A 27492-nucleotide genomic window follows, 5' to 3' on the forward strand; every position below is an offset into this window, starting at 1 on the left:
GCTGCGTGGAGGCATGGTCACCTGTAAAGATTAACTGATTGCACTCCACACCTGGCTGCAGCAAACAGGAAGGAGATTTTTAAATTCCCCAGTGCATTTAAAGGCGGGTCACCTGAGGCCAGAGCAGTAGAGTGCAAACTGATGAGCAGAGTGGCTGAACAGGAATTCTGGGATAACGCCTTATTCCCTGGAGGACAATTAAAGCGCTGGTGAGTGTCCACACCTGCTGAGCAGCGCTGGATCACCAGCGCTGCACTCCTTATACCCCAACCGGGATGGGTTTTCAGCCAGCGCTGCAACCAGGGAGTTGCAGCGCTGGTTGTGCCCTGCAAGTGTGGACGGGGTGTAATTGCAGCGCTGGAAAGCCTCCACTAGCGCTGCAACTTGTAAGTGTAGCCATACCCTAAGTAAGCCAAAACTGTAGCTGTTATAGTGTATAGATAGAGACCCCCACCCTCTGTAAGTTTTCATCTCACTTTATCTTTGCTTGTTAAAAGATAGGGAGTCTCACATAAATTGGTAACACCCCGAAAAGTAAAGAGACAGTGAAATAGATGTGATTAAGATAGAGAATGTATGTGACTGAATGGTTAGGGAGTCACCAGCCTAAAGAATTCAGTGTCGGCTGAAGAAGGTGTCAAGTGGGATCAACCAGATGACCCCCCCGGAGGGCAAACTGGAATCCACCCACCACACCTCAAAGGAAGGAAAAACAAAACATCTAATAACATGGAGCCAGCCATCTGCTGATTGATTTAGCAACAGCAGAATGAAGCAACTCCTATGAACTAACATAGGGAAAAATCCCTATAAAACTGGACTCTAAAGAATAAGGACTTTGAGTCTATGGTTCTGCCGCCAGCCTCCAGGAGCATCAGATGCATCTGACACAGACTCGGCTCCATCCTCATGACCAAGATACCTGGCCAGTAACTTGGCATGAGCAACATCTAGGCTGGTAACTATAACATCTATACAGAACCTGAATGAATGATTGTGTGAATGTGTGTGTGTGTGTGTGTGTGTGTGTGTATGTATAAGGAATAAGTAGTAATAGAAATAAGTAGGAAAACATTGTCTTTTGTTTTGTTATGGTATTTACAATAAATGTGGCATCTTTGCCTTATCCCTCTTAATAAGATCCTGCTGGTTTTTATTATATTGGTATAACATCTATATACTAATTAGAAACTAATGTAATCATAAGTCAACTCCGGATAGGCATTTCTAAAGACAAACATTTTGAAGTTTTTAATTACTTATGAAGTGTGGGCTAAATTATATCTAGCCCTTATGAAGTACACACTTTACTTTTTTGTTCTCTTTTTCTGTTGATTTCTTTGTGTGCTCTGCAAGTTGCAATATACTTTCATTAAAATAATTACCTATTTATAAGCATATGTTTAATTACCAGGCATTTATGAAAGTGATGATATCAGTATTATTGTGTCTGAAATGGAAAAAGCAGTCAACTACTCCCAAAAGGTATGCTTTAAAAAATATCATTTTAAATTTTCTTTAGAAAATAGCTCTACAATATTTATTCAGTTGATGGTGTTCCGGCATTAGCTACACCAGGGGTAGGCAACCTATGGCACGTGTGCCGCAGGCGGCGCGAGAGCTGATTTTCAGTGGCACTCAAACTGCCCGAGTCCTGGCCACCAGTCCGGGAGCTCTGTATTTTAATTTAATTTTAAATTAAGTTGCTTAAACATTTTAAAAACGTTATTTACTTTATATACAACAATGGTTTAGTTATATATTATAAACTTATAGAAAGAGACCTTCTAAAAATGTTAAAATGTATTACTGGCACACGAAACCTTAAATTAGAGTGAATAAATGAAGACTCGGCACACCACTGCTGAAAGGTTGCCGACCCCTGAGCTACACAATCAAAATAATTTGTAAGATAGTGCATGATTTAGGATAATATAAAATAATGTTTAAAGTAAAAATAGAGTTCTGCTCTGGAAAGCAACTATAAAACTGGCCTTGTGGTGTTCCATGTTTGTGTTTCAATGATTCCATATCAAATATGATGAGTTTATAAGTAAAAGGATGCTCTTTTTATCTGCCAATCCTGTAAACTCAGCCTGGGCTTTGAGAGTCAAGCTGGGTGTTTCTTGCACATCACCAGTAATAAAGATTCTGCAGCCAAATTATGCCCTTAATTATTTGTGAACAACCCAAATGGAATTAGTAAATATAACTGTGGGCATAATTTGGCCTGCAGAATCTTTATTACTGGTGAAGATAAACAAAATGGTCAGAATTCTGCTGTGTATTCTAATCAAGTTGTAGTTCAGTCTAGTGGATAAGGCACTGGGATTGGGAATCAGGAGACCTGGGTTTCATTCCCCTCTCTGCCTTTGTCCTACTGTGTGATCCATGGGCCAGTAACTCCATCTCTCTACGCCTCTGTTTCTACTCCCATCTTTGTCTGTATTGTACATGTAGATTGTAAACTCTTTGTGGCAGAGACTGGCTCTTACTTTATACAGTACCTAGCGGAATGGGGCATCTAGGCATGGCTGTAATACAAGTAATAAAAAATTGATTCTTCCTACCTGGGTTGATTTTGCATTGCCATTAGTTTTACTTGTAAACTAAGCTAATATAATATGGAATCATTTATATACAACAAAAATGGACATTTGATTTGTTCTCAAATTACATCAACGTAGTGTCATGCATTTGATGTGCCTGTTTCTCTTGGAAATGGTTCTTCTGACTAATGCTAAAATTAGACACCTTGAGATAAATGTTCAAAAATCTACCCCCTCATCATCTGCCCCCCTTATTGAAAATCTACCTCATCAACTAAGGAAACATGTAACCTCTGTATGTAGGTTTATTTGATTGTTTTTACTATGTTTTTTTCCTGTAATGCTCTCTCCTTAAGAATAAATGTGCTTGCTTAGAAAGGTCTGTGTGGCAACTTATAAATGTTCACAGCCTCTGAGGAGATAACAAAACATAGATGCATGCTTGTTCAGGCAGTCTGGCTTGCCAGGGAACTCACACTATAGACAAGGAACTGTGCAGCCTGGAAAAAACCCAGTTAGGAGGGACAAAGACCTGGGTCTCCCCCCAAGAGATATGATGGCTGAGGAGCCAAGAAGCCTAGAGTAGGCTGGACCATGGAGCAGGTTGCAGATGCAGTTGTCCCAAGCTGTCACAGATATAATATAGGTACAGTTTAAAAGCTGAATTTTTAATATATGGAAGACCCTGAGGAAGGTATATTGTATTCTGGTATCTTTGTTACTCAGGCAAATGCAGAGGGAAGGAGATTCCATTGACAGAAACTACGTAGATATTCAGGAGAGTCTTATGATATGTCTTATTTATTGCTTGTATCATTTTAAATTAACCACCTAGTGTTCACATAGCTAATCTCTGTAAAACATTTCGTTGTTGGCTTTGTCCTCTCTATCCCACTCCGTCCTGTTTGTTACACCCACTTGTCTGTGCCTCGTTTTAAAGCAGACTGTGTACTCTTCAGGACAGGAATTTTCTTTGTGTGTTTGTGCAGTGCACAGTGGGCTCCAATCCTAACTGGGACAGGTAGGTGATGCTATATTACAAATAAGGAATAGTACGGTGGCTGTATACTTAAATTGCCTACAAAGGAACTGTTAACCTTAGCAAAAATCTGAATTTCATTTCAGTGTGCCTTGCTGGTGGAATCCTTAAAGCAACGTTCAGGAACTCAGTTGGTTAATCAGTTTATCCCAGAAGACGATTTAAAGATGCTCTTAAAAAAGGAGAGAACTAGAGCACAGAAATTGCTGCCTCCTAAACCTACAGCTCTCACTCTGGCTAGAATGGTTTGATTTCATTTATTACCCATATTTTAAAGATATATAGTATATACTCATTCAGAAGCCAAATTTTTTTAGTAAAAAAGGGAAGCACCAGAGAAGGGATGTCTGCTTATGAACGGGTATAGAGAGGGAGAGGTGGGACACAGCCCCTCCCCCTAACAGAGGGAGCAATGAGAGGCAGCAGAGCCAGAAGGGAAGAGGCGGGGCCAGAGTTTCTCCGCTTCTGGCCACGCTGCTCTCTCCCCAGCCTCCAAAGCAGCTGCAGCTCCAGGGCTGGCAGGCTGCAGCCGTGCCGCTCGGCTCCGCCCCCCAGAGCAGGCTGTGGCCATGCCACCTGGCCCGCTGGAGCACGCTGTGGTCGTGCCGCCCAACCCAGCCCGCTGGAACGTACTGCAGCCGCGCCGCCCGGTCTGGCCCACCAGAGCAGCTCCAGCCTGGCCAGACACATCCTCTCCTGGCCCTCCCCAGATAAGGTGGGAAGGGATGGGATGGGGAGAGTGTAGGGGTCCCGGGCTAGGGGTAGGGTCATGTGGGGGGTGGTCACAGGGGTTACTCCCCTGAACCCCAGCTTCTCCCCCCCCCCCAAAAAAAAATTTCCCCACCAGTTGCTGTCCCGGCCAATCAGGGTAAGCAGCTGACGCACTGGGACACTTTGTTTACTTAAGTTTACCTCTGTGTCTGCGGATGCTCGAGGTAAACAGACCATCTCGGCCCGCCAGGGGCTTATCCTGATGGCCCAGGAGCCAAAGTTTACTGACCCCTGAATTATAGGGTTGGCTTATGAATGAGTCATAAAAATTTTCCATTTTTACTTATCCATCTTGGGGGAGTTGCCTTATAGATGAACTGGCTTATGATCAAGTATATACGGTAATCTGTTTTAGTGAGTGACAATACACAAGAGGTCAGATGCTGCCCTTTAGAAGAGAAAAGGGTTTAAGATGGAAACTTTAGGGAATATCTTTTTGGTAAAATACCATAATACTACTTAGCAATTATATAGCACTTTATGTTGAGTGCTACATAAACATCAGTAAGTAATTCTCTTAACAACCATGTGAGGTAGGCATAGTGGTACCTGCAGGGTGGTACAAGAGATCACGCTTGTAATGCAACCTCCTGGCCTAGGAAACTGCACCAAAGTATATACAAATGTAGCAAGTACAATTTTGCATTGCCTCTGTTTTAAAAAAAAAAAAAAAATTCTGAATAGCCAGTTTTGCCAGTCCCTTGAGTGGCAACTTATGAGAGATGCTGCAATATATTATTTCCATTTTATAAATGAGACTGAAGCAGAGAAGTGGCTTTCCCAAGGCCACACAGTGAGTTAGTATCAGAACCACGACTAGAATTCAGGACTTTTTGCCTCCTGACCCTTTGCTGGAATAGTCTCAGTGGATAATCTCAACAATTGTTCCATGATAAATTATCCAAGACAGTATTTACCAAATATCCCATAAAAAATACAGGACAAATGTATAATACAAGACATGATATGAAGCGTTGTTGTATACTTAGAGATGTGAAAATCTAGACAGAATTCTCCATAGAAGTCTAGTGATCCTTTAATGTTCCCTTTATCCAGTAGTTAGGGTTTGTCAGCTAGAGGTGATCAGGTTTGTTATGCTGTTTGCTCCAGAATGTCCCTTGTATATTCAGTGGTATAGCAAAGGCTGACCCTGCTGTTGAAGCCAACAGGCGTTCAATGAGAAAATACAGCATAGTGAATTAGTTGGGGTGGGATGCTCCTGGAAGTTAGCCTGTGCTAAAACTCATCTGCAAGTTTGTCCTTGGTACCAGAGTAAAAGGGAGATAGAAAATAGGGTCTAGTGTATTGAGTGTGAGAATTCTGTAACAAGTTACAGTCAAAAGGAAATGTTTAGAAGATTCACTCATTATCTGTGCTTTTAGAATATCAAAGACAATCATGAGGGGGAAAAAAATGCTGCCTTAAAAGCTCTGACATGGCGTCCAACTAGTGCCAAAGCAGAAATCCCACCACGTATGTATAGATAAAGTTCATTATTTTATATCAAAAGCCACTGGAATGATTAGATTAGAACAAGTGTGTTTATCTTCACAAATACTTTCTAGAACCTGATTATACACTTCTTAACCAGACAGCCATGACAATTAGGAAACAGGACAATTGTTTTCAAAGTAAAGCTATTTTAGTTTAGAAAATCAGAATTGATTTGGTTCTAAATTCATATTCTGTCATCTTTTGAAGTTTCAGCCAGAGTGGAGTAATACGTATTGTTACTTGCCTTCCCCAATGATTATGGTGTTAATCTCTCAACCTCAGACTCATAAATCTGTTCATTTTACCTCTTTGTAAGTGTCTAAGCTTGATGATCCCCACTTGTATATAGAGAGCACGAGTGAATTAATAATATTTTACCATTTTTTATCTACATGTAAAATCTTTTAGGTATTTCAATCTGTGACAATGTAAAATTATGACATGAGTAGTACAGTGGAGTAACATTGCAAAAGCAGGCATGATTGTCCTAGGTGAAACAATACAATATTTACTTTTCTATTGTAGCTCAGCCAATAAAAGAATGGACTCAGACTTCTGTGAAGAAGAAATATAAATCAAGAAAACAGTCACAGATCTCCCTCTCAGTATTTTATATTGACAAAGGAAAAAATGTGGGTAAGTGCTCTCAGCATCTGACAGCTAAATATTTGTCCTTTTACTTACAAAACTATTTAGATATTAATTCACTGAAAACCAGCAAGCTTTTTACACTGATTAATACAACCAGTGATTTATGCTTTCATTGATTTCCTGCATGATGTTGGCCAAATCACTTCTCTCTACATCATTTCAGTATATGTACACTGAATGGAATGACATTTACCCACCTTTGTAAAGTTCTTTGAAATCATCTGCTCAAAGATATTAAAAGTCAATAGTATTATCATTGTCGTATGAGCCCATGGGGAAAAGTTTGGATCACAATGCTCCACAGCAAATACAAGTTTAAACGGGAAGTGACATTTTTTATATACAAAGTGTTTTAGAGAATCTTAGGCACATATATTATGCCAACTACAGAAAAGATCCCAATGACTTAAGCATGGTCATGATTTCACCCAGAGTGTCTAATTTCACTTTTTTTCTGCTCTGGCTAGGTGCAGTTTACAGAAAGTATCCAAAGAAAAAAAGTGTGAGGAGGTCAATTCCTGTTGCTACACTGCCAAAGGAAGAGGAAATATGTTCAAGCAAAGAGGTATTCAGTTATTTATTAATATAACCACCATCTTTATTAGACCACTTAAGAGAAATGAACATTGAAAATGAATATTTGTGACTTAGTCAAATATAGTTTTGCATGTGGTTTTAATATTTGCTGTCATATATCTAGTTAACTTAACAGAGTGCTCTGTTTTTTCTCTTGAAAGTGGTTGAACAAGTACAGTATAAAAAAGTTGAAGTTAGAGTTGCCCAGAATTATGTTTGGTCCCAACTGTGTTCACCAGAAGAAAACGGTGGAGTCTTTGCACAAGAAAGTGTCAGCAAAATACTGTACCATTTTCCCCAGTGTGGAAATTAATGTAAGTTGATGCAGCTATCATGAATCTTTGTATTTGAAGTGCATATCATAACATGGTTTTGTATTCATTTAACACAGTTCCAGTTGGTCTCTAATTGTGCCAAACCAGTGTTAAACTTACACTATGGGTTAGGTTATTATCTTTCCCACAGTATACAAAAACAACATGGGTCTATCTGTTAATAAGAAGTTGTATATTATTTTAAAATTATTGTGAGTAATATACAGCAGCGGTCCCCAACCTTTTTAGGACCGGTTTCGTCCTGCCCCCCAGGACCCTCCGCAGTCATGCCTGCGGGAGGTCCACCGGCTCCAGTGTAGCTTCCGCAGGCGTGCCTGTGGGAGGTCCAGCTGAGCCGCGCAACCAGCGAACCGTCCGCAGTCATGCCTGCGGGAGGTCCACCGGAGCCCCGGGAGCAGCGGACCTCCCGCAGGCATGACTGCGGAGGGAGCGCTCGTCCCGCGGCTCGGGTAGACCTCCCGCAGGCACGCCTGCAGAAACTCCACTGGGTTGGTTAGCGGCCCGGTTTCTAAGAGGCCGCGGACCGGTACCGGTCTGCGGACCAGGCGTTGGGGACCCCTGATATACAGTACACTGTATGAATATATGTATGCACTTAATATCCCTAGACTAGTTCTAGATTAAGATCTCTTCTGCCCCTGCAATTTGAAAGGAAAAATAAATAATGGGCTAAATCTATCTGTTCTGACTCGAATAAGTTTCCCACTGAAATCAGTAAGAGTTGTGTGTGAGTAGAAGCTGATGGATTTGGTTCAGGCTGTAAACATTTCCATATAATTAGTTAAAGTACAGATAATTCAACAATCTGAGGGAATCAGAAATTTACCCTAAAGTATTGATCAATGGTCTGTCACCTAACAAAAGTGACACCTTAAAAATACAAGAAATAAATGTATCCAGTCAAATTCTATCATATGCACCCTCGTTTGACCAGAGCCAGGTTTTCCTAATGTGGTTAAACCTACAACAGCCGCCAAAAGTGTAATATGGGAGCTCTCCTACATGATTGTCTTCAGCCACTATATCATGGGTGTTCTAGATGGTAACATTCATGTCCCTGAGCAGCCATACAGACTGACACGGCAGCATAGTACATGTCTGCTGAAATAAGACGTTCTTCTACCAATGGTGTAAATTGTTCTAGGGTATTGTGAAACACCTACAATTTCAGCCTAAGGAACTAGAAGACTATGTTGAACAAATGGAGAGGGTGTTACATTGCTATATACGAAGAATACAATGGCTTCTTTCAGGTAGGCTTTACATTTGGGATAGGGATGAGGTTATAATCCATTGTTGTGCAAGTGTAATCCAAGCATGATTAAAATATTTCCTCTTGCCTACGCCTACTGGCATAAAATTTGGACCAAATAGTAAACATTAGGTCTGAATAAGGAGCAAGTGTATCTATTATTCCATGATTATTTAGCTGCGCAATTTGCTGAAGGATCCACTCCCTTCTTGCTCCAGAATCTAAACTTTCATTTTTTTTAAATTAATGTTTAGGATAAAGTCCTCATGGTTGTAAAGAAAACCTTGAAAGATGAACTAAGGTATGTACACTGCAATGAAAAACAGCTGACCCATGTCCTCTGACTTGGGCTCACGCTGCAGGGCTGTTCCATTGCAGTGTAGGCTTTCTGGGCTCAGGGTGGAACCTGAGCTTTGGGACCCTCCCACCTTGCAAGGTCCTCCAGCCCAAACCCAGAAGTCTACACTGCAATGAAACAGACCCACAGCCTGAGCCCCAGGAGCTTGAGTCAGCTGGCATGGGCCAGCTGCAGGTTTTTATTTGCAGTGTAGACATACCTTAAGTGCAAACTTGGCATGCTGTATTCTCTTCCAGAGTCTGCGGAGAGCTTGAAACACTAGCATTGAGTGGTGGGAACTGCCCCTGTTAATCTCAATAGGGTATTAACCCTAAAACCCAAAGATTTCAAGGCAATCCAAGTAACTGTGTGGAATTTAGAAGAGTCCATCTTTAAACAGAAAGCTGTTCTAAAGCTTAATTGCAGCATAGTTGGTACTCCGCTATAATATCAACACTAAATATTTCACTGCAGATCATTTTAATAAAAACATCTATTTAATGTGCTTATCCCACAAATCCAATGGTTTGTTGTGCCTCCTCAGTGTCAGAAGTCTTTATTGCCCTTATCTAGCTGCCAAAAGCGCCTGCTTTCCCACCGGACTTTTAGAATGCAGTTATCAGCTGCACAACGCAAAAAAGGCAATGTTGAAAATTGAAGATGTGGGGATAGTGTTAAATACATTAAATGTACTGTCAAAAAAATCACCCAAGGGATACCATACTGCTTGTGGTATAGTGTTTATTTTTAAAAACTCAAAAAAATTAAAAGAAGTTGCAGTGGAATTTTCAATCTGCCACCCCAGAGTGCAGCAGAATCCAGGGACCTTGCAGCTGAATTTAGACCTTGCCTGCTATGGAATACAAGGTGCCCTGCTCATACATTTTTTAGTGTTTGTGAAGAGTACTAGGTTGATATTCCTGGAAACAGAACATGGGCATAGCAATGCAAGCTTCCCCACATCCACCACTGCTAATGTGCCTCAATCTTGACATGGAGGGCCCGTTCTAAGGGTGAAAGAATGGTTCAGTATCCAACCTGATTAAGTCTTGGGCTTCATGTACAACTATATCGCAGCACAGCTACACCACTGTAGCACTTTAGTGAAGACATTCCTTTGCCTACAGGAGAGCTTCTCCTATCAGCGTAGTTAATCTGCTTCCCCGAGAGGCAGTAGCTATGTCAGCAGGAAAAGCTCTCCCATTGACATAGTGCTGTTTCATGGGGGGTTAGGTCAGTATAATTTAGGGCTCTCAATTTTTTTAATCACTTAATTGCAATTATTCGTGCTGTTAAACAATAATAGAATACCATTTATTTAAATATTTTTGGATGTTTTCTACATTTTCAAATATATTGATTTCAATTACAACACAGAATACAAAGTGACACTGCTCACTATATATTATTACAAATATTTGCACTGTAATAAACAAAATAGTATTTTTCAGTTCACCTAATACAAGTACTGTAGTGCAATCTCTTTATAATGAAAGTTGAACTAACAAATGTAGAATTGTATACCAAAAATAACTGCATTCAAAAATAAAACAATGTAAAACTTTAGAGCCTGCAAGTCCACTCAGTCCTACTTCAGTCAATCACTCTGACAAAGTTTGTTTATGTTTGCAGGAGATAATACTCCCTGCTTCTTGTTTTCAGTGTCACCTGAAAGTGAGAACTGGTGTTTGCATCGCACTGTTGTAGCCGGTGTCGCAAGATATTTATGTGCCAGATGTGCTAAAGATTCATATGTCCCTTCGTGCTTCAACCACCATTTCCGAGGACGTGCGTCCATGCTTCTGACAGGTTCTGCTTGATAACCATCCAAAGCAGTGCAGACCGACACGTGTTCATTTTCATCATCTGAGTCAGATGCCACCAGCACAAGGTTGATTTTCTTTTAGGTGGTTTGGGTTCTGTAGTTTCTTCCACATCAGAGTATTGCTCTTTTAAGACTTCTGAAAGCATGCTCTACACCTCATCCCTCTCAAATTTTGGATGGTACTTCAGATACTTAAACCTGGGGTCGAGTACTCTAGCTATTTTTAGAAGTGTCACATTGGTACTTTTTTTGCGTTTTGTCAAATCTGCTGTGAAAGTGTCCTTAAAACGAATATGTGCTGGGTCATCATCCAAGACTGCTATAACATGAAATATATGGCAGAATGTGGGTAAAACAGAAAAGGAGATATACAATTCTCCCCCAAAGAGTTCAGTCACAAATTTAATTAACACACTATTTTTGTAAACAAGCATCATCAGCATGGAAGCATGTCCTCTGGGATGGTGGCTGAAGCACCAAGGGGCATACGAATGTTTAGCATATGTGGCACATAAAGACTTTGCAATGCCTGCTACAAAAGTGCCATGCGAACGCCTGTTCTCGCTTTCAGGTGACATTGTAAATAAGAAGGCGGCAGCAGTATGTAAATATAAACAAACTTGTTATTCTTAGTGATTGGCTGAACAAGTAGGTTCTAAAGTTTTATGTTGTTTTGTTTTTTGAGTGCAGTTATGTAACAAAAAAATCTACATTTGTAAGTTACGCTTTCATGATGAAGAGCTTGCACTACAAAACTTGTATGGGGTGAATTGAAAAATACTATTTCTGTTTATTTTACAGTGCAAATATTTGTAATAAAAAGTAATATAAAGTGAGCACTTTACACTTTGTATTCTATGTTATAATAGAAATCAATATATTTGAAAATGTAGAAAAATATCCAAAATATTTAATAAATTTCATTCTATTGTTTAATAGTACAATTAATCGGGATTCATTTTTTTGAGTTAACTGCGATTAATTGACAGCCCTAGTATAACTACATTGCTTAGACATGTGGACAAAGTTTTTTACTGATATAGGTATTGTGACAAAGTTCCTCCTCTACCTTGGTGGTCCTGTGCTTATTGGCGGATTTGCTCGCCTCACAGATTCACCCTGTGGGTCAGGAAACTGCCCAGAGACCTTCCCCTCTGGTAGAAGTCACAGTCCGGTCAATTCCTCCTGTGTTTGATCAGGAGTTGGGAGGTTTGGGGGGAACCCAGGCCCACCCTCTACTCCAGGTTCCAGCCCAGGGCCCTGTGGACTGCAGCTGTCTAGAGTGCCTCCTGGTACAGTTGCACAACAGCTACAACTCCCTGGGCTACTTCCCCATGGCCTCCTCCCAACACCTTCTTTGTCCTCACCACCGGACTTTCCTCCTGATGTCTGATGATGCTTGTACTTCTCAGTCCTCCAGCAGTATGCCTACTCACTCTCAGCTCCTTGCACACCTCTTGCTCTCTGTTCCTCATGCACACACTTCCTCTCCCTGACTCCCCCTTGGCCTGACTGGAGTGAGCCCTTTTATAGCATCAGAGGGGCCTTTATTAGAGTTAGGTGCTTAACAGCCTCACCTGACTCCTCTTAGCAGGTTAATTGGAGTCATGTGTTCTCATTGACCAGAGCAGGGGCTGCTCCAGGCTACTCAGGGAACAGAAAACTGCTTATCTAGTGGCCAGTATATCTCCCTTCTACTACTGTGCTGTTCCCAATTGGCCTGGGTCTATCACAGTATGTAATGTAGACCTGGCCTTTGACCTGTACAGCATCTTCAAAAGACAAGCCTGGGTGCTTAAATTCACAACTTTGCTAGAAACTAAAAAACCTGGTCTTAAAGACACTGGCTTATTACAACAATCTGTAACCCACTAACCCCCCTTTTTTGTCCAATGACAGAAGAGGTGTCAATGGGCCACTTCACCTTGAATGGTCCCTTAGAAGCTGTCTTAACTATGTATTGTAAACAATCTGCTCCACCTTGTATGTAGCTGTGACACTCTGAGAGATGTCTACACTGCAATTAGAAACCCGCAGCTGGCCTGTGCCAGCTGACTTGGGCTTATGGGCTCAGGCTAAAGGCTGTTTAACTGAGATATAATGTTCTGACTCGGGCTGCAGCCCAAGCTCTGGGGCCCTCCCATCTTGCAGTGTCCCCGAGCCCAGGCTTTAGCCTGACTGTCTACACTGCAGTTAAATAGCCCCTAAGCCTGAGCCCCACAAGGCAGAGTCAGCTGGCATGGTTCAGTTGCAGGTTTTTAATTGCAGTGTAGCTATACCATAAATGCCTTTCCCAGACCTGAAGAAGAGCTCTGTGTAGCTCAAAAGTTTGTCTCTTTCACCAACAGAAGTTGGTCCAATAAAAGATGTACCTCATCCACCTTCTCTTTCTAATATCCTGGGCCCAACACAACTACAACAGTGCTGCAAACAATGGAAAATTGAACTGATAATCTCAGTTGAAATGGTATATTTATAAAATGAGTCTGTGAACTGATACTATGCTCTAAATCTCATGTTCTGGACTAGGAAGCCGGCGATTATTTGGCACCATTTTGGAGACAAAGGTATGCATCTTGATTGATACATCTGGTTCCATGGACCCTTATTTGCAACAGGTCACAAAAGAGCTTATCTCCCTCATCTGGGAACAGCTAAGAAAGAATAATGCTAGGTATGTGTGAAAAGCTGGTGACTGAAAGCTGTACATTACTAAATAGCTAATTAAATGGTATTGAAACACAATAGGAGCTATTAGGAACTAGTACCGAATACATGTTTATTTTTTAAACCAGTAAGTATCTATTAAATCTTACATCTTTTTAAAGGATGTAAAGCATTACATGCTTGATTATTTGAATCTCATTTATCTGAAATGACCTCTTATCCAAAATAGTTTTGTCCCCCAGCAGCTGTTGTTTACAAAGATAATTTGATCAAAAACCTTGATTAGCCAAGCTTTTTTTAAAAAATCACCCATTCAGATAATAGAGGCTGAACAGGTCTCAGTATACAGAACATACACGGGAATTGCTTTTCAAAGCAGTGCTAGCATGACAGGCGCCTGTGCCTCAGAATAGACTTAGACAGTCCAGTTAGTTTACAGTCTTTCAGATGGCACCATTTGAATAAGTATTGTGAGCTGTTCTCTGATGGAAGGAAAAACACAACTCAGGACTCAGAAGAGAGCGAGAATGGAGTACCCACCAGGAGACTCAGTGGAAAACATGTGCATGGGAAGCCCAACTCAATAAAGTGCAGTCCAGATGTTAGCTATCATCAGCTGGGAAACAGTGAAAATCTGTGGGCCAGCCATTGGGGACTGAAAGTAACAGTAACGTATAAGAACCACTCAGGTGGAATGAACTTCCAATGTATTTTTTTTTTTTTGTATTACAGTAGCAGCTAGCGGCCCCAAGTGAGTTCAGGGCCCCACTGCGCTAGGTACTTTGCAAACACACTGTAAGAGATGATACCTGCACTAATATGCTGACAATCTAAATAGATTCTGAGAAAGGAAATATTGTAACATAGTTTGCAGAGATACATTTTGTAGGTGGGGAGAACTAAGAGATTAAGTAATTTACCCATAGTCACATAGTGAGTCTGTGGCACAGATAGGAACTGAACTCAGGTCTTTTCAGTCCCAATCCTGTGCCTTTCCCACAAGAGTATTATTCCTTCCAAACTTAACCTAACTATAGAAAATAGAACACATAGGTGCTGACATTTGACACTAAAATATAATTGTGTATTAGGATGCTGATATTGGCATTGTCAATAACAGAATTACATCTTTCTTGCCAGGTTTAACCTGCTGAGATTTGCAGAAGATATAGACACTTGGCAGGACTTTCTTGTAGAGGCTACAGATGAAACATGTCATGATGCTGTACAATGGGTGTCAAAATTCCAAGCTCATGGCAATACATGTGTCCTTAAGGCTTTGCAGGTTAGTTAACTGTATATCATATTGTGGCAAAATAATGTGTATTATGATAATAAAAACATTGCTCTACATAACCAAATTATTTTCCAGCGTTAATGTCAGTTAAGTGCTAATTTAGCACAAAACTCTTGAAAAATGTGTAATATATTGAACAGATCTGGAATCAAGCCACATTTGGATCCAGTCCTTATCCCAAAATTCAGAGTTGTTTAGAACCATCATTAGTATTGGAGTCAGTAAAAACCTAAAATGTTTCATTCTTTTAGATTAATGCAGCTATCCACTAACCCTCTGCACATTCAACCAAAGTTTAGAAAAAGGAGATAACATGCCCGTAACTAGTTCTTCAAGATGAGAGCCCTTGTAACGCCACTTGTTTGGGATATTACATGTGCTTGGGGACAAGTTGGGGGGGAGGGATAGTTCAGTGGTTTGCACATTGGCCTGCTAAACCCAGGGTTCTGAGTTCAATCCTTGAGGGGGGCCATTTAGGGATCTGGGGCAAAAATCTGTTTGGGGTTTGGGCCTGCTTTGAGCAGGGGGTTGGACTAGATGACCTCCTGAGGTCCCTTCCAACCCTGATATTCTATGATTGGAGCCCCCTGGAAAAGCAGGGTCATTGAGGCCATTTACATGCTCCTTTGTGGATTCAAACTGACACACCTGACAATACATAAAGTGCTATATCCAGTCCACTTCCTTTTTCCACATAATAAAATATTCACCTAAAGGCTTCAAAGAAGTGGAAAAAGTAGATGAGAAGTGTGAATCTATATGGGCAGTCACTTGAAGTACAGTAACTAATAAGTATCCCTTCTTTCTCTTGTGAGAATTGCCAGAATACTATGGAAGATTAACTCTTAAGAGGTGAATATGTAGAGGGCTAATTAGGGATCTTACAATCCCTAATTTGGAATCAATTCTAGAAAACAAGTCGAGAGTATTGCTGGCTAAATGTAAATCTAACTCCAGATAGCCTTACAAAACTCCCAGTTGGAGGCAATTCTTAGGTGAGGCTGCACTGGATCTAGTGATCTCAGTCCCATCGTCCCAGTACAAGTTTTCTTAGTGTACACAAAGCTTTAGATAGTGAAATACCTGCCAAGTCATAATACTCTGACTTTCAGAGGTTGAGGCCCTACAAGTTCAACTGAAGTCAATGAAGTCTTACTAGCTCAGCTCAAGTCAGCAGCTTTGAAAATCAGGACCAACTAGTCTGCCTACCTAGTCTAATTCACTGAGACAGTCTCAGAAAATTATCTTTCCCTGGGTTTATTGTCTTATGAACATTCTGTCAATTTAGAAAAAAGATGTATCCTTTCTAAACAGTAACTAAGATCCTTTCATATTCAATATAGTCATTTTCTATTCTGTGAATCTTGATATGATTTGTGTGTAGTTACCGAAGTAAATAGGATTTAGAAAACATTACAATAAAGTGAAAATGCTGTTTGTGGTACCCCAATGTTTAAATTCATTTTCTGCTTTTTCAGAAAGCTTTCTGTTTTCAAGATCTAGAGGCACTGTATGTTCTGACCGATGGAAAGCCAGATACCAGCTGCAGTCTCATTCTAAAAGAAGTTGAAAAGATTAGAAAGAAACAAACTATTAAAATCCACACCATTTCTTTTAACTGTTCAGACAGGTATATATTACTTTACAGAAGAGTATGAAATTCATTAAAATGCTAGTTTAGGTATTGTCATTGTAATGCTCCCAATGGTAACACAAAAGCATAAGTACCAACATCAGGATAGCTTGTTAAAAACCAGGAAACAAACTCCTAATTGGTGATGAGTTCTAAACTTAGATTTCATCAGCCAGCTGCAAATTCTTCAGGCACTTTAACAGTCTTAAATGGAGTCACAGACAGAGACTCCTTGCATACTTGGGTCTGTCCTGCCACCCAGGTGAGCATAGCTCTGTGATAGCTGGCCCTTTACACTAAGCACAGTAATATTCAGGTTACTCCTGATCCCAAAGGAATAGTCACCACAGGTCAATTGTGCTTTAGGTCTGACACCTACAGTGCTTGTAACTAATCCTAAAGTAAACTATATGAAGATTTATTAGCTAGGAAAAGGAAATTGGAGAGCTATTTATAAGCAAGCAAACAGACACACAAGTGAGTTACAGTCTTAGGTTTCAAAAAGTAATAAAGGCTTCTGTAATAAGCAAGCTCTATTTGTCCTTTAGGGCTAACCTAGGCTAAACAGCTAAGGATCTCTTGCTTATGCCTAGAAACACCTTGCACCCCCAGAGTCTAAGTAGCATAGAGATACCTACTTCTTTTTGTTTGGGATTTTTATCCCCCTCCTGCCATGTGCTCTGAGCTGCCAACTCAGCTAATGGGAGTAGAGCAGAACAGTAATAAGTCTGCTGATGTGAGGGATTCTCTTATTGGTGTACGTAATACACCTTCCCAAGAGGCGGTAGCTAGGTCTATGGAAGAATTTTTCTATTGACTTAGTGCTGTCTACTCTGGTGGTTAGGTCGGTTTAACTATGCACTTAGGTGTGTAGATTTTTCACATTCTTGAGCAACATAGTTAAGCCAACTTAATTTTCTAGTGCAGACCAGACTATAATTAGTGTGAAATGATTCACAGTCATAGAGGCTCACAATGGAGTGTCAGATATTACATTACACTATGGAACACATATTAACAAGCAAGATTAATGGATGCAGCAACTCAAGCATTCAATAAAGTCCAAACACTAAACTCTTATAATTCTAGTAACCTATTTTATCAATATTAACCCACAAGTGAGGCAGACAGATTCCAGTTATGTATCTGTTAGTGTCCAGTTGAGAATGAATACTGTAGAATTAGCTAGCACCTGGCCTGCCAGCATCACAGTCATGTTTTGCATTCCTTGTTTTCCTGACATTCTGGATATGGAACACTGTGTAGTGGTGACTTAACACATACCTTGATTTACAGATTCAGATAATAGGTTGAGCCAGCAATTATGGCTGTTTAAAAACAAACCTTGTATTGTAAACTGAGCAAGTCTCTTAATGTGTAACATATACTATTAATAAAGGACACATGTCATATTTAATATCACTTTTCTGACCCTAACTTGCACTGAAATTAAATCTGTCTTCCTTTTTGTTGTAGCTGTAGACTTCAGGGGCCAGCTCCTCAATTTGTGTAAATTGTCATAGCTCCATTGACTTCAATGTGAGTTATGACAATTTACACTCGTAGAGGATCTGGCCCTAGAGATAGAGCTCTATTACTTTATTGCCATTGTAAGTCATTTAAGTTACTTATCGTACCCATGATTATTTTCTCCAGTATGTAAATCCACACATTTCTGCCTAGAAGTCTGGGTTCCAGTGCTTATTGCTATGCTGTTCCTATAACTATTGGTTAAAAGTAACCAGCCTTTGGTGTTTATGATCACTAAGTATTATTATATAATTTATATATCCCCCTCCCCATAGCTGGAAAAGACTCTAGAAATGATCTAGATATTTGTAAGCTTACTCACCAACTGCATGCTTAGAAATACAAGAGTCCCTGACAGAAAGGCTCTATTAATGCTCAAGAGCAATCATTACTGGTAATTTGCTGCTTCATTGTCAACAGAAGAGCTAATGAATTTCTGAAGAAGCTGGCCTCTCAAACAGGAGGACGCTACCATCGCTGTATTGGAGATATGGATGGACAGTTAGCAGCACACAGAATGTTGACAGAAGGGTTTGATGATGATGATGTATGTTCAACAGTTATTTGGATTGTGTTTCTTTATGGGATGTATATTTTCCTCCATATCTAAAGTACATTTTAAAAAAAATAAAATATAAGACTCCCAATGTATCTTGCACTGAGATGTTTGGGAGCCAAACAACAAAATTTAATATCTGGCTCTACCTATTGCCCAGCCACACTGAGGAGGTGAATGAAGCCAGGGAAGGAGTGTAAGATGCAGAATAATTTGGAAATGAGAGCAAACCAAAACCTTGGATCTGAATATCCCTGAGTTTTATCAAAGTTCGGCTGTCCTCTTCACTACCATCTATTTATGTTTTAGCCATCTATTATGTCTTGGTTTTAGATTATAAAATATTTGAGACAGGGACTGTCATTTACTGTGTTTTTACTGTGCTTAGTATACTGGGGCTCCAACCTGATTGAGGCCTCCAGGCACTATTGCAATAGAAATGCTTAATAAAAATAAATACCAGATCCATCTCAAGTAGAATTTGGAGTTAAACACTCTGTTCTATCTCTTCATAAATAGAAGATCTTGTCTGGCCCTGATGAATGTGAAGTTCAGAAGTTTGGGTTCAATTATTTACATTTGTTTGCTGCCCTAAGATTTGAAAGCAATTGCTGTAGATTGTAGCAACTACATTTTAATTTTATATTTTAGGATCCAGTTTTTCCTTTCTTCGAAGGAGATGATTTAAAGAAACTTGCTCAAGAAGTAGCAAAAGCCAGAAGCTTTTTAATGCAAGCAAAATCCTTTAGGTGAGTATCTATCCAGGATCTTTCAATAAATACTGCTTTTTTTCCCATAGAGGGAGCCAAGGAGGAAGTTACATGATGAAAGAATATCTGGCTACCAATTTCTGCTTCTTACAAAAGAATAATTTTATCTCCCCTATATTTGTTTCTTGCACTCATGGCATTATTGATAAGTGTGAGGAAGGGACTGCCATGCAGGCTGCCTCCTCTAGAGTTTCTGTTCATGTTCTTATACCACAGCCAATCACCAGTATCTGAGCATCTTCTAGAAGTGCACTGAGCTACGTGACTAATATCTCTGTCTCTTGTGGGTGTCTCTCTCCCTTTTCCTAAGTGAAAAATTCTGTGAGGTTGATCTTTTTGTTCAGCTCTCCCCTACCAAACCAACATAGTGCTTGGTTCCTGTCTTCTTCAAAGAGAAAAGTGACTTTATCTGATGTGAGCTTCCTCCTCCCTTTCACTCTCCACTCTCCGTCAGCCTGATTTCAGAATCTGAAGTATCAGTCCTACTCTTTCTCTGCCAACACCAGTACCTGCTCCCTCGGTCTCATCCTCTTGTGACTTCTGTGACCCTCTACCATCTTCTGCATAGTATCTCGTTCTACTTGCAACATTTCTTTCAGCATCTCCTATGGCTGCTCCACGTTCTTTGCTTCCACATTCTGTCAGGATCCCACAGGATTCAATACTGGCCCCTCATCACTTCTCTCTGTGTGCTTTAGATCAAGGCAGCCTAATCTATCCTCATGGTTTTAAGTTATCATCACTGTGCCAGTGACTCCCAGACAATTTCTCTCTCCTCCCTGTCCTCTTCCCCTTCTGGATTTCCTGCCACCATTACAAGCTCTTATCACAGAAAGATATGGCACACAGGGAGAAGGGCATTACTTATACATAGGTTTAATTTTTTAAATCATTTAACAAACTTGTATAATTTTACAAACAACCTTGTAGTGCTCTGAAAAATATAATCTGTTCTTGTACCCAAGAAGTCCACAACAAATCAATTTCAGCAAGTACAGCTGAACTACAATTGATCCTTATGTTCCTACAATGTCATTCTGATGCCACCTAGGGCCAGGGCCAGTGCTTAAATTGTGCCAGGGCTTATCAGGGCTGAGCCCTGGACCCTCTAGGGTTGGCAATGCATAGCCCCAGCACCTCTGGGCTTGCTGCATAAAGTTAGGTAAAAAAAAATTGTTTGAAGTGCAGCACCTCTTTCATTACAAATTAAGCAATGCCAGAGCTAATAAGTAATAACTATATAACTAGATACCTTCCTTTAGGAAAAAATGCTGTCATAATTTTACATTCCTTATTTTTCCTTTTAAATAGGTTGCTATTAGAAAAATGGAATTTGGACCAAAAGGACAATTCTTTTTTAAAAAAAAATCCTCAGGTAACCAGTCAGTACAAAACAAGTCATTTGATTGTATATTTTTATAAGGACGTTATTTCAAATTAGAATCCTGTATTTTCCAACTTTGGAGAGAGTCATTGCTTAATGTAAATAGCTATTCATTCCAGCCGTTTTAGTGTTTAGCTCAGTTAGCATAGCAGCACTTAACAAATACATGCGCAAGGAAGTTCACAGATTGTAATGTGTTTTGGGAGGATGAAAAGTGCTATACAGACGTATGTTTTTATTAATTAAGGGCTCCATGCTTCAGAAAGAATTAATAGAAAAGCTCTTTTGGAGGCGTAGTGACCAATATTATGTGTTTTTGCTGGAATAAAAAGAGATTCTAGTACGTCTCTTGGTAATGTGACTATCAGGTTATAAAAACTTTGAATAGTAAAGCACAGTGTACATGGGTATCATCAGCATCCAGGTATAGCAGGGTTCAGACGAATGGATTCCAAGATAAAAATGAGAACACTGTTTACCAAAATTTTAAATTAACCAAAGATGCACTGTTCAAGCATGTACTAACTTAGCTGCTTCAATGCAGCTCTTCCCTGCTTCATTTAATATACTATTTTAATAGGCATGCATTGAGTAAGGAAACCCTTCTTCACTTGATGTGACTTCAGTGGGACTACTCATATGTTAAAAGTTATGTACTATCTCTGTACTTAATTTGTGCATATGTTTAGGTGCTTTGCTAGGTCAGGGCTGTGACAGAGGTGAAGATTTTCTGCCAGTTGAAGCCTGCAGCCTGGACAGTAAATCAGGCCCAGAATGCACATACAGTTCAACCTTTGTAAGCATGGGGAAATAATAAGTTTGGATAATAAGGGTTTTGAAAAATTAAGCAAATTTGCAATGTAATTAATAGATAAAATGGGGATACAACTGTTTATCCTAACTGAGGTCCAGAACGTTTTTTACACTGTATTATTGTAATAAGAATTGCTTCAATTAATTGGCATTGTATGTTGAGCCTCTTATTTGGTTTTGTTTTTTTACAGTTATTTTAACAGACTCCAGATATTATCCTTGATGGGTAAAAGAGATGGACTATCCTCCTAAAAATAAAATTATTCCCAACGTCTTTATATAGTGATGTCAAGAAACAACTGTTTGCACAGAAAAAAAAATAAAGCCTAAAGTTGAAGAGAATGCATTTGCCAAAAAGATTTTGCAAATAACCATTTTCACTTCTTGCTCTAAATTTTCTCTTTGCTGCCATCACAAGTAGGGAGGAAAGATTATTCTAGAAATCAGCAGATCCACAAGCAAGCAATACCCTTCCATGCTGATAAAATCCAGCTGAATTCACGATGGGTCCAATTCAGCTGTCAACTAAAACCAAGGGAGAGACTCGCTGACATCAGTGATAGTTTGTTCAGAATTCTTTGGTAACAGAGAGAGACTGAACATGTGTTCACAGCAGTCTTGTGAGAAAATGCAATTCAAACTATCTGCACGGTTCTGAGAGATGCAGAATTTTCCAGCAATTACATAAAATATGCGCTTCTAGCTAGCAAACCCAGGCACCAAGGACGGAATCCTGGCCTGACTGAAGTCAGTGGGAGTTTTGCCATTGCCTTTGGGGCCAAGATTTCACTCCAAAAATTTAACAGATGTAATATTCAGTAGAAATAGGCCAGAAATGTAAAGTCCAGATAGTGATCTGAGATTTCCCAAAGTCCAGGTGTCTGCAGATCCCAGTGTTTTGTTTGGGCCCACCTCAAATACTAACTAAATGTATACATCTGGGAACAATGAATGTAGGACATACTTACAAGATGAAGGACTCTATCCTTGGAAGCAATGACTGCTCTTTGATTTGGGGGTTCTGGTGGTTAATCAGGTGATCATGGGCGCTCAGTGACAGTGTGATTCTGTGGCCAAAAGAGCTAGTGTGATCCTGGGATGCATGAACAGGAGATTTCCAGTAGGAGTAAAGAGGTTATTTTACCTCTGTATTGGGCACTGGTGTGACCATTGTTGGAATACTGTATCCAGTTCTGGTTTCCACAGTTCAAGAATTATGTTGATAAATTGGAGAGGGTTCAGAGAAGAGCCACAAAAATTAGTAAAAAATTAGAAGATATGCCTTATAGTGACAGACTCAAGGAGCTCAATCTATCTAGCTTAACAAAGAGAAGGTAAGGGGTGACTTGATTACAGTCTATTCATTCCTACATGGGGAACAAGAATTTAATAATGGGCTCAAAGATATAATATGATCCGATAGCTGGAAGTTGAAGCTAGACAAATTCAGACTGGAAATAAGATGTAAACTTTTTTACGGTGAGAGTAATCATTGGAACAACTTACCAAGGGTCATGGTGGATTCTTTATCATTAACAAGATTGAATGTTTTTCTAAACGATCTGCTCTAGGAATTATTTTGGGGAAGTTCTATGGCCTCGGTTTTCTGGCCTTTGAATCTATGAGCTTCACTTTTATGCTAGCAAAAGACTGTGGAAAGGAACCAAAGTTTTTTGACCAGTGCCCACTGAAATAAATTAGGGGGGTTACCTGTAACATGTGGGGTACTCTTGCCTCCCTTCATCCTTTATTCCTCTTTCCCAGAGAAATACACAGAAAAATAAACAGAAAACTATCTCCCATTGTCCAAGTGGTGAAAAACTTCAGTTTGATGCCTCTTCTGCAATAAAACAAGAAGTGTTTAATATTTTTATTCTGAGTTTTATGTTAATGCTCACATAACGGGTACTGTAATTTTAATCTGGTTACGTTTTTGCAATAGACAAAACTAAGCAACTCTTCCCATTGATAGTATAAAAATGATTGGTCCATGTCTGTTTGAAATAATCAGAACCCTATGTATGCTTTTTCTTACATTGCCATGTAGTCTGACATTGAATCCGTCACTACCCCACAATCACTGTTTTCCAGATTCTAAGCTTCCTTTAAAATTCATTTAGTTATACAGAGCCTTACAAACAAGACTAGTACAGTACAGTTTTGTCTTCCTGAGTCTTCAGGCAGTCTGAAACAATAACTCTGAGAAGTGTGAACTTGTCTCTGTTCAGCTCACTGGGGTCTGAACTCTGATACCAATCACAGGTGACAGCATTGACATTTATTTCATGGCTTATTATTTTATTATAAACCTACCCAGGAGCTTAGAAGTATGAGTTGTCCCCTGTGCAGCTGGCAAAAGTTCTAGCTTCTCTCTGATGCAAATGAACTTATTGCATTTTCAACACAAAATTCTGTGATTGGCCACTCAATCTCGTCCATGATTATAGGGCCTTAAAACTACTGAGACAATGCTGGGCAGTGCCTTCATTTTCAGAGAGCTGCCATTGGTCATCTCTGACTCCCCAACTGTTAGATGACAAAGTATAAAAAAGGAGGGGTATCTTTTGGCATCATTTCTTGTGATTTCACTCATGCTATATGTATATAATTTCTAAAGAACTTTGGTATGAGAGGTGCTATATAACAAATGTATATTGTTATGAATGAATAGGACTAACTGTTAAAATGACAGACTATTTAAATGTTAAATATGATAATTGAAAGGTGGAAACATTGATGACAGACTATTTAAATGTTAGATGTGATAATTGAAAGGTGGAAACAGTAATACATGGTGAACTGGGAAGACCACAGTGGGGAGTGGGTTTTTATTGGTTATGTTTTTCTTGGGGGGCAAGGAGTGGCTGCCTTTTAAAGAGAAAAAAATCTGACTGTTGCCAAAAAGAGGATGTCATCCTCCTTCACTGGTTTTAAAACAATGGATTTAAATTATGGGCTAGATTTTGACACCCTTACTAAGGGAGAGTGGAAATTTCCTTAGCAAATGGTCCCATTGAAATCAGTAGGGCTACTCTCAAAGTAAGATATTATGCAGTATGAATAAGAGTGTTTGAATCTGGATCTATATGACGTTGCAAATCCAGACTTCAGCGAGTTCTGTGTTAGATGGTGACTGACTCTTAAAGATTTAGAAGCATTTTCTCTCCCTTTTAAATGTTTCCTGTGTCATTTTTCAGCAAGACATTTCTTGCATGTTGTTTTTTGTAAGTTTGACTGATTCAAAATGTCCTTTGAGTGACAGCTCTGTCTGTACAGAGTAATCTTTACATTTTTCTGTAAAATTATGATTATTAATAGTTTATATAATAGTACATTAAAGCTACTTGTAACTTGGCTCAGTACCCCTTTGTATGGACACCAATACTAAAGATTGCTACTTGGAACATCAGACTATGATAGACAAAGATGATATGTCTTGATTTGAAAGAAGAACAGCTCTCCTTTCAAAAGAGCTCGCCCAGTATGACATTGACATTGCATCACTCAGTGAAACTAGATTGGCAGATAAGGGCATTATTACATAATCGGCTGGGAGTTTGGAAGGGGAAAGAACCACACAAAGATGGCAATTCCCACACCATGGATTCTATCAAAACCAAACTCTGCAATGTCTTGAAGACTTCCCAATAGGCACCAAGAAACTCTGGTTACCGCTAAAAAAAATCATGATTTGCTACCATCATCAGTGCATATGTCCCACCTTCACAAGCCCTGACGATGCTAAGGAATGGTTCTATCCCAGAGGTGGGCAAACTACAGCCCATGGGACCGTCCTGCCTGGCCCCAGAGCTCCTGGCCCAGGAGGCTTGCCCCCAGCCCCTCCTCATCCTCCCTGATTGATCTAACCTCGTTATCTCTAGCTTGCTTCTTGCTTGCTTATATATACACCTGCCCCTGGAAATTTCCACTGCTTGCATCCGAAGAAGTGGGTATTCACCCACGAAAGCTCATGCTGCAAAACGTCTGTTAGTCTATAAGGTGCCACAGGATTCTTTGCTGCTTCTACAGAACCAGACTAACACGGCTACCCCTCTGATACTTAATAAAATATAGGGAATTTTAAATTCCCCTTTGAAAAACACACAGGAAAGTCTCTTGTTTAAAAAAAGTGGCTGGTGGCACTACAGCTGTGCTGCCCGGCTGGAGCCAGGCCACACCACCGCCACACAGCACAGAGACTGGGTCAGGCCAGGCTCTGTAACTGCGCTTCCCCAGGAGCTTGTAGCACCACCACCCAGAGCACTGCGCTGTCAGTGGGGCAAGCTGAGGCTGTGGGGGGGGGGGGGCAAGCCTCCTGGGCCAGGAGCTCTGGGGCCAGGCAGGAGGGTCCCATGGGCTGTAGTTTGCCCACCTCTGGGATAGAATCATTCCTTAGCATCGTCAGGGCTTGTGAAGGTGGGACATATGCACTGATGATGGTAGCAAATCATGATTTTTTTTAGCGGTAACCAGAGTTTCTTGGTGCCTATTGGGAAGTCTTCAAGACATTGCAGAGTTTGGTTTTGATAGAATCCATGGTGTGGGAATTGCCATCTTTGTGTGGTTCTTTCCCCTTCCAAACTCCCAGCCGATTATGTAATAATGCCCTTATTTGCCAATCTAGTTTCACTGAGTGATGCAATGAGCCCTGCCCTGGTTTCCAGCCGGATTCTAACTATAGGTTAAAAGCCTTTCTCTCTTTTGAAATTATGGGGCAATATGAAGGACCTGAGCACACTTGGGAACATCAACATGCTGTTCTAAGGATTCCTGCTATCCTGGTGCTAGCTAATAAACATCCACAGAAGAGAGTTTTCACCCTCACATTTACAAGGAAGAGCCAGGACAATTACTAACTGTAAGTAGTAAGGTACTTTGTAGCTTTTCTGCATCTTTTGTTACCAGGATTGCAGTGGGGAAGCTAAAGATGAACCCACTGTATTTGGACCTAGTTAAACATAACCCTGAGCATATTTACATTGATTTTATACAAGTCTTGAGTGAATCACTCAAAATAGCCTCTACAAATTGAAAGAAACAGAAAGAGTGATGTAATAGCTAATGGAAACAAATTTCTGACTGGGATTTCCATACAGCACTTAAAATGCAGTGAGCATTTTCTAACACTGGCTGATGGTGATGAATGCACTGGTGCCAAAAATGGTTTTAAAAACAGATTTTGTGTAATATCCTGCTTGTGAAAGAAAGTTTCTCGAGAAACTCTCCAGTTCCTTGGGCAACTGTTGCCTCTTTTGATCCAAGCAAATAGTCAAAGTTTGGGGCCCTGAGGATGTTCCAGCTGGGAATAGAAATTGGTAGCAGTCAGGTATTTCTTTGGACCGATCTTATTTATTTACAAGGAATGTACAAAACCCTGTGACTCTGAACGCAGCAGGAACCAAGAATGAAAGCAATTTCTTAGCTTACCAAATGTCTTTAGCCAACATCAAACCCAAAAGCACTCTCAAACTTTTTCCAGGGTCACACTGTTCTTACAGGCTCCTGCTTGGCTTTCTTGCCTCTTCCTGTTCTTAGTCTCTGCGTGTTCTCTCCTACCCACTGTGACACTCCATATTCTTTGCAGTATTATTATTATGACCTTGATTATGTCATAATCAAGGTCATGTGATATATCATTGGAAAGGTTATGATTTACTGAATATGATTATCCTATTCCTATTCATGTATCATTTTTGTATCTGAAGGTAGGAATAGTGACTATGTATCTGTATCACAAATCTGTTTACACCTGGGGAATACCCACTAGGCAAAAGATTGTCAGTCTAGATGGCTGGCTGAGAAGAGCCCATTCAGGCTACAGGGTCATTAGGAGAAAACAATAGGTCTTAGAAGAAGTTAATCTCTCACCAGGGAGTCTTCCTGAGGATGCTACAAACAGCCTCCGAGCAATGGCTGCTGTGGCATTATAGGGGCAATGTGACCAGGTCACCTGGTACTGGACTCCATCGTGGAATACCAGTGTTTTTCCACTGACTGGTGTTGGGAACGAAGC

The 27492-nt window shown here is 40.2% G+C and overlaps 2 protein-coding genes and 1 long non-coding RNA gene across 9 annotated transcripts in view; 2 read left to right on the top strand and 1 right to left on the bottom strand.

Moving 5' to 3' along the window:
- Window positions 1-21821, top strand: part of VWA3A (von Willebrand factor A domain containing 3A) — a 72176-nt gene extending 50355 nt beyond the window's left edge. Inside the window, exons 21-35 of one of the 2 annotated variants that reach the window (XR_005585402.1) lie at window positions 1415-1485; window positions 3675-3833; window positions 5742-5832; window positions 6379-6489; window positions 6972-7069; window positions 7242-7394; window positions 8560-8668; window positions 13359-13503; window positions 14637-14781; window positions 16272-16423; window positions 18377-18503; window positions 19164-19261; window positions 20594-20657; window positions 21356-21462; window positions 21671-21821. Coding sequence is in view for 1 of the 2 variants with exons in the window: in XM_039491027.1 (XP_039346961.1) it covers window positions 1415-1485; window positions 3675-3833; window positions 5742-5832; window positions 6379-6489; window positions 6972-7069; window positions 7242-7394; window positions 8560-8668; window positions 13359-13503; window positions 14637-14781; window positions 16272-16423; window positions 18377-18503; window positions 19164-19261; window positions 20594-20657; window positions 21671-21679 (1532 nt within the window). In the remaining variant the exon portion in view is untranslated. The remainder of the gene's footprint in view (window positions 1-1414; window positions 1486-3674; window positions 3834-5741; window positions 5833-6378; window positions 6490-6971; window positions 7070-7241; window positions 7395-8559; window positions 8669-13358; window positions 13504-14636; window positions 14782-16271; window positions 16424-18376; window positions 18504-19163; window positions 19262-20593; window positions 20658-21355; window positions 21463-21670) is intronic. The other variant, XM_039491027.1, reaches the window with a different exon arrangement.
- Window positions 15857-27030, bottom strand: LOC120373128. Of its 2 annotated transcripts, none has more exons than XR_005585403.1 (3): window positions 26907-27030; window positions 23190-23319; window positions 15857-16349 (listed from the first exon to the last, which is right to left on the bottom strand). It is a non-coding gene; the product is annotated as an uncharacterized LOC120373128 (long non-coding RNA). The 2 variants fall into 2 exon arrangements; XR_005585404.1 differs by lacking the exon at window positions 15857-16349 and adding an exon at window positions 22463-22546.
- LOC120373126 (putative short-chain dehydrogenase/reductase family 42E member 2) overlaps window positions 26088-27492 on the top strand; it is a 37049-nt gene continuing 35644 nt past the window's right edge. For all 5 annotated transcript variants that reach the window (XM_039491029.1, XM_039491033.1, XM_039491031.1 and 2 more), the window contains exon 1: window positions 26088-26337. The gene's annotated coding sequence lies outside the window, so the exon portion shown is untranslated. The remainder of the gene's footprint in view (window positions 26338-27492) is intronic.

Source organism: Mauremys reevesii, linkage group 10 (assembly GCF_016161935.1).
Source record: "Mauremys reevesii isolate NIE-2019 linkage group 10, ASM1616193v1, whole genome shotgun sequence".
NCBI classification, from domain to species: Eukaryota; Metazoa; Chordata; order Testudines; family Geoemydidae; genus Mauremys; species Mauremys reevesii.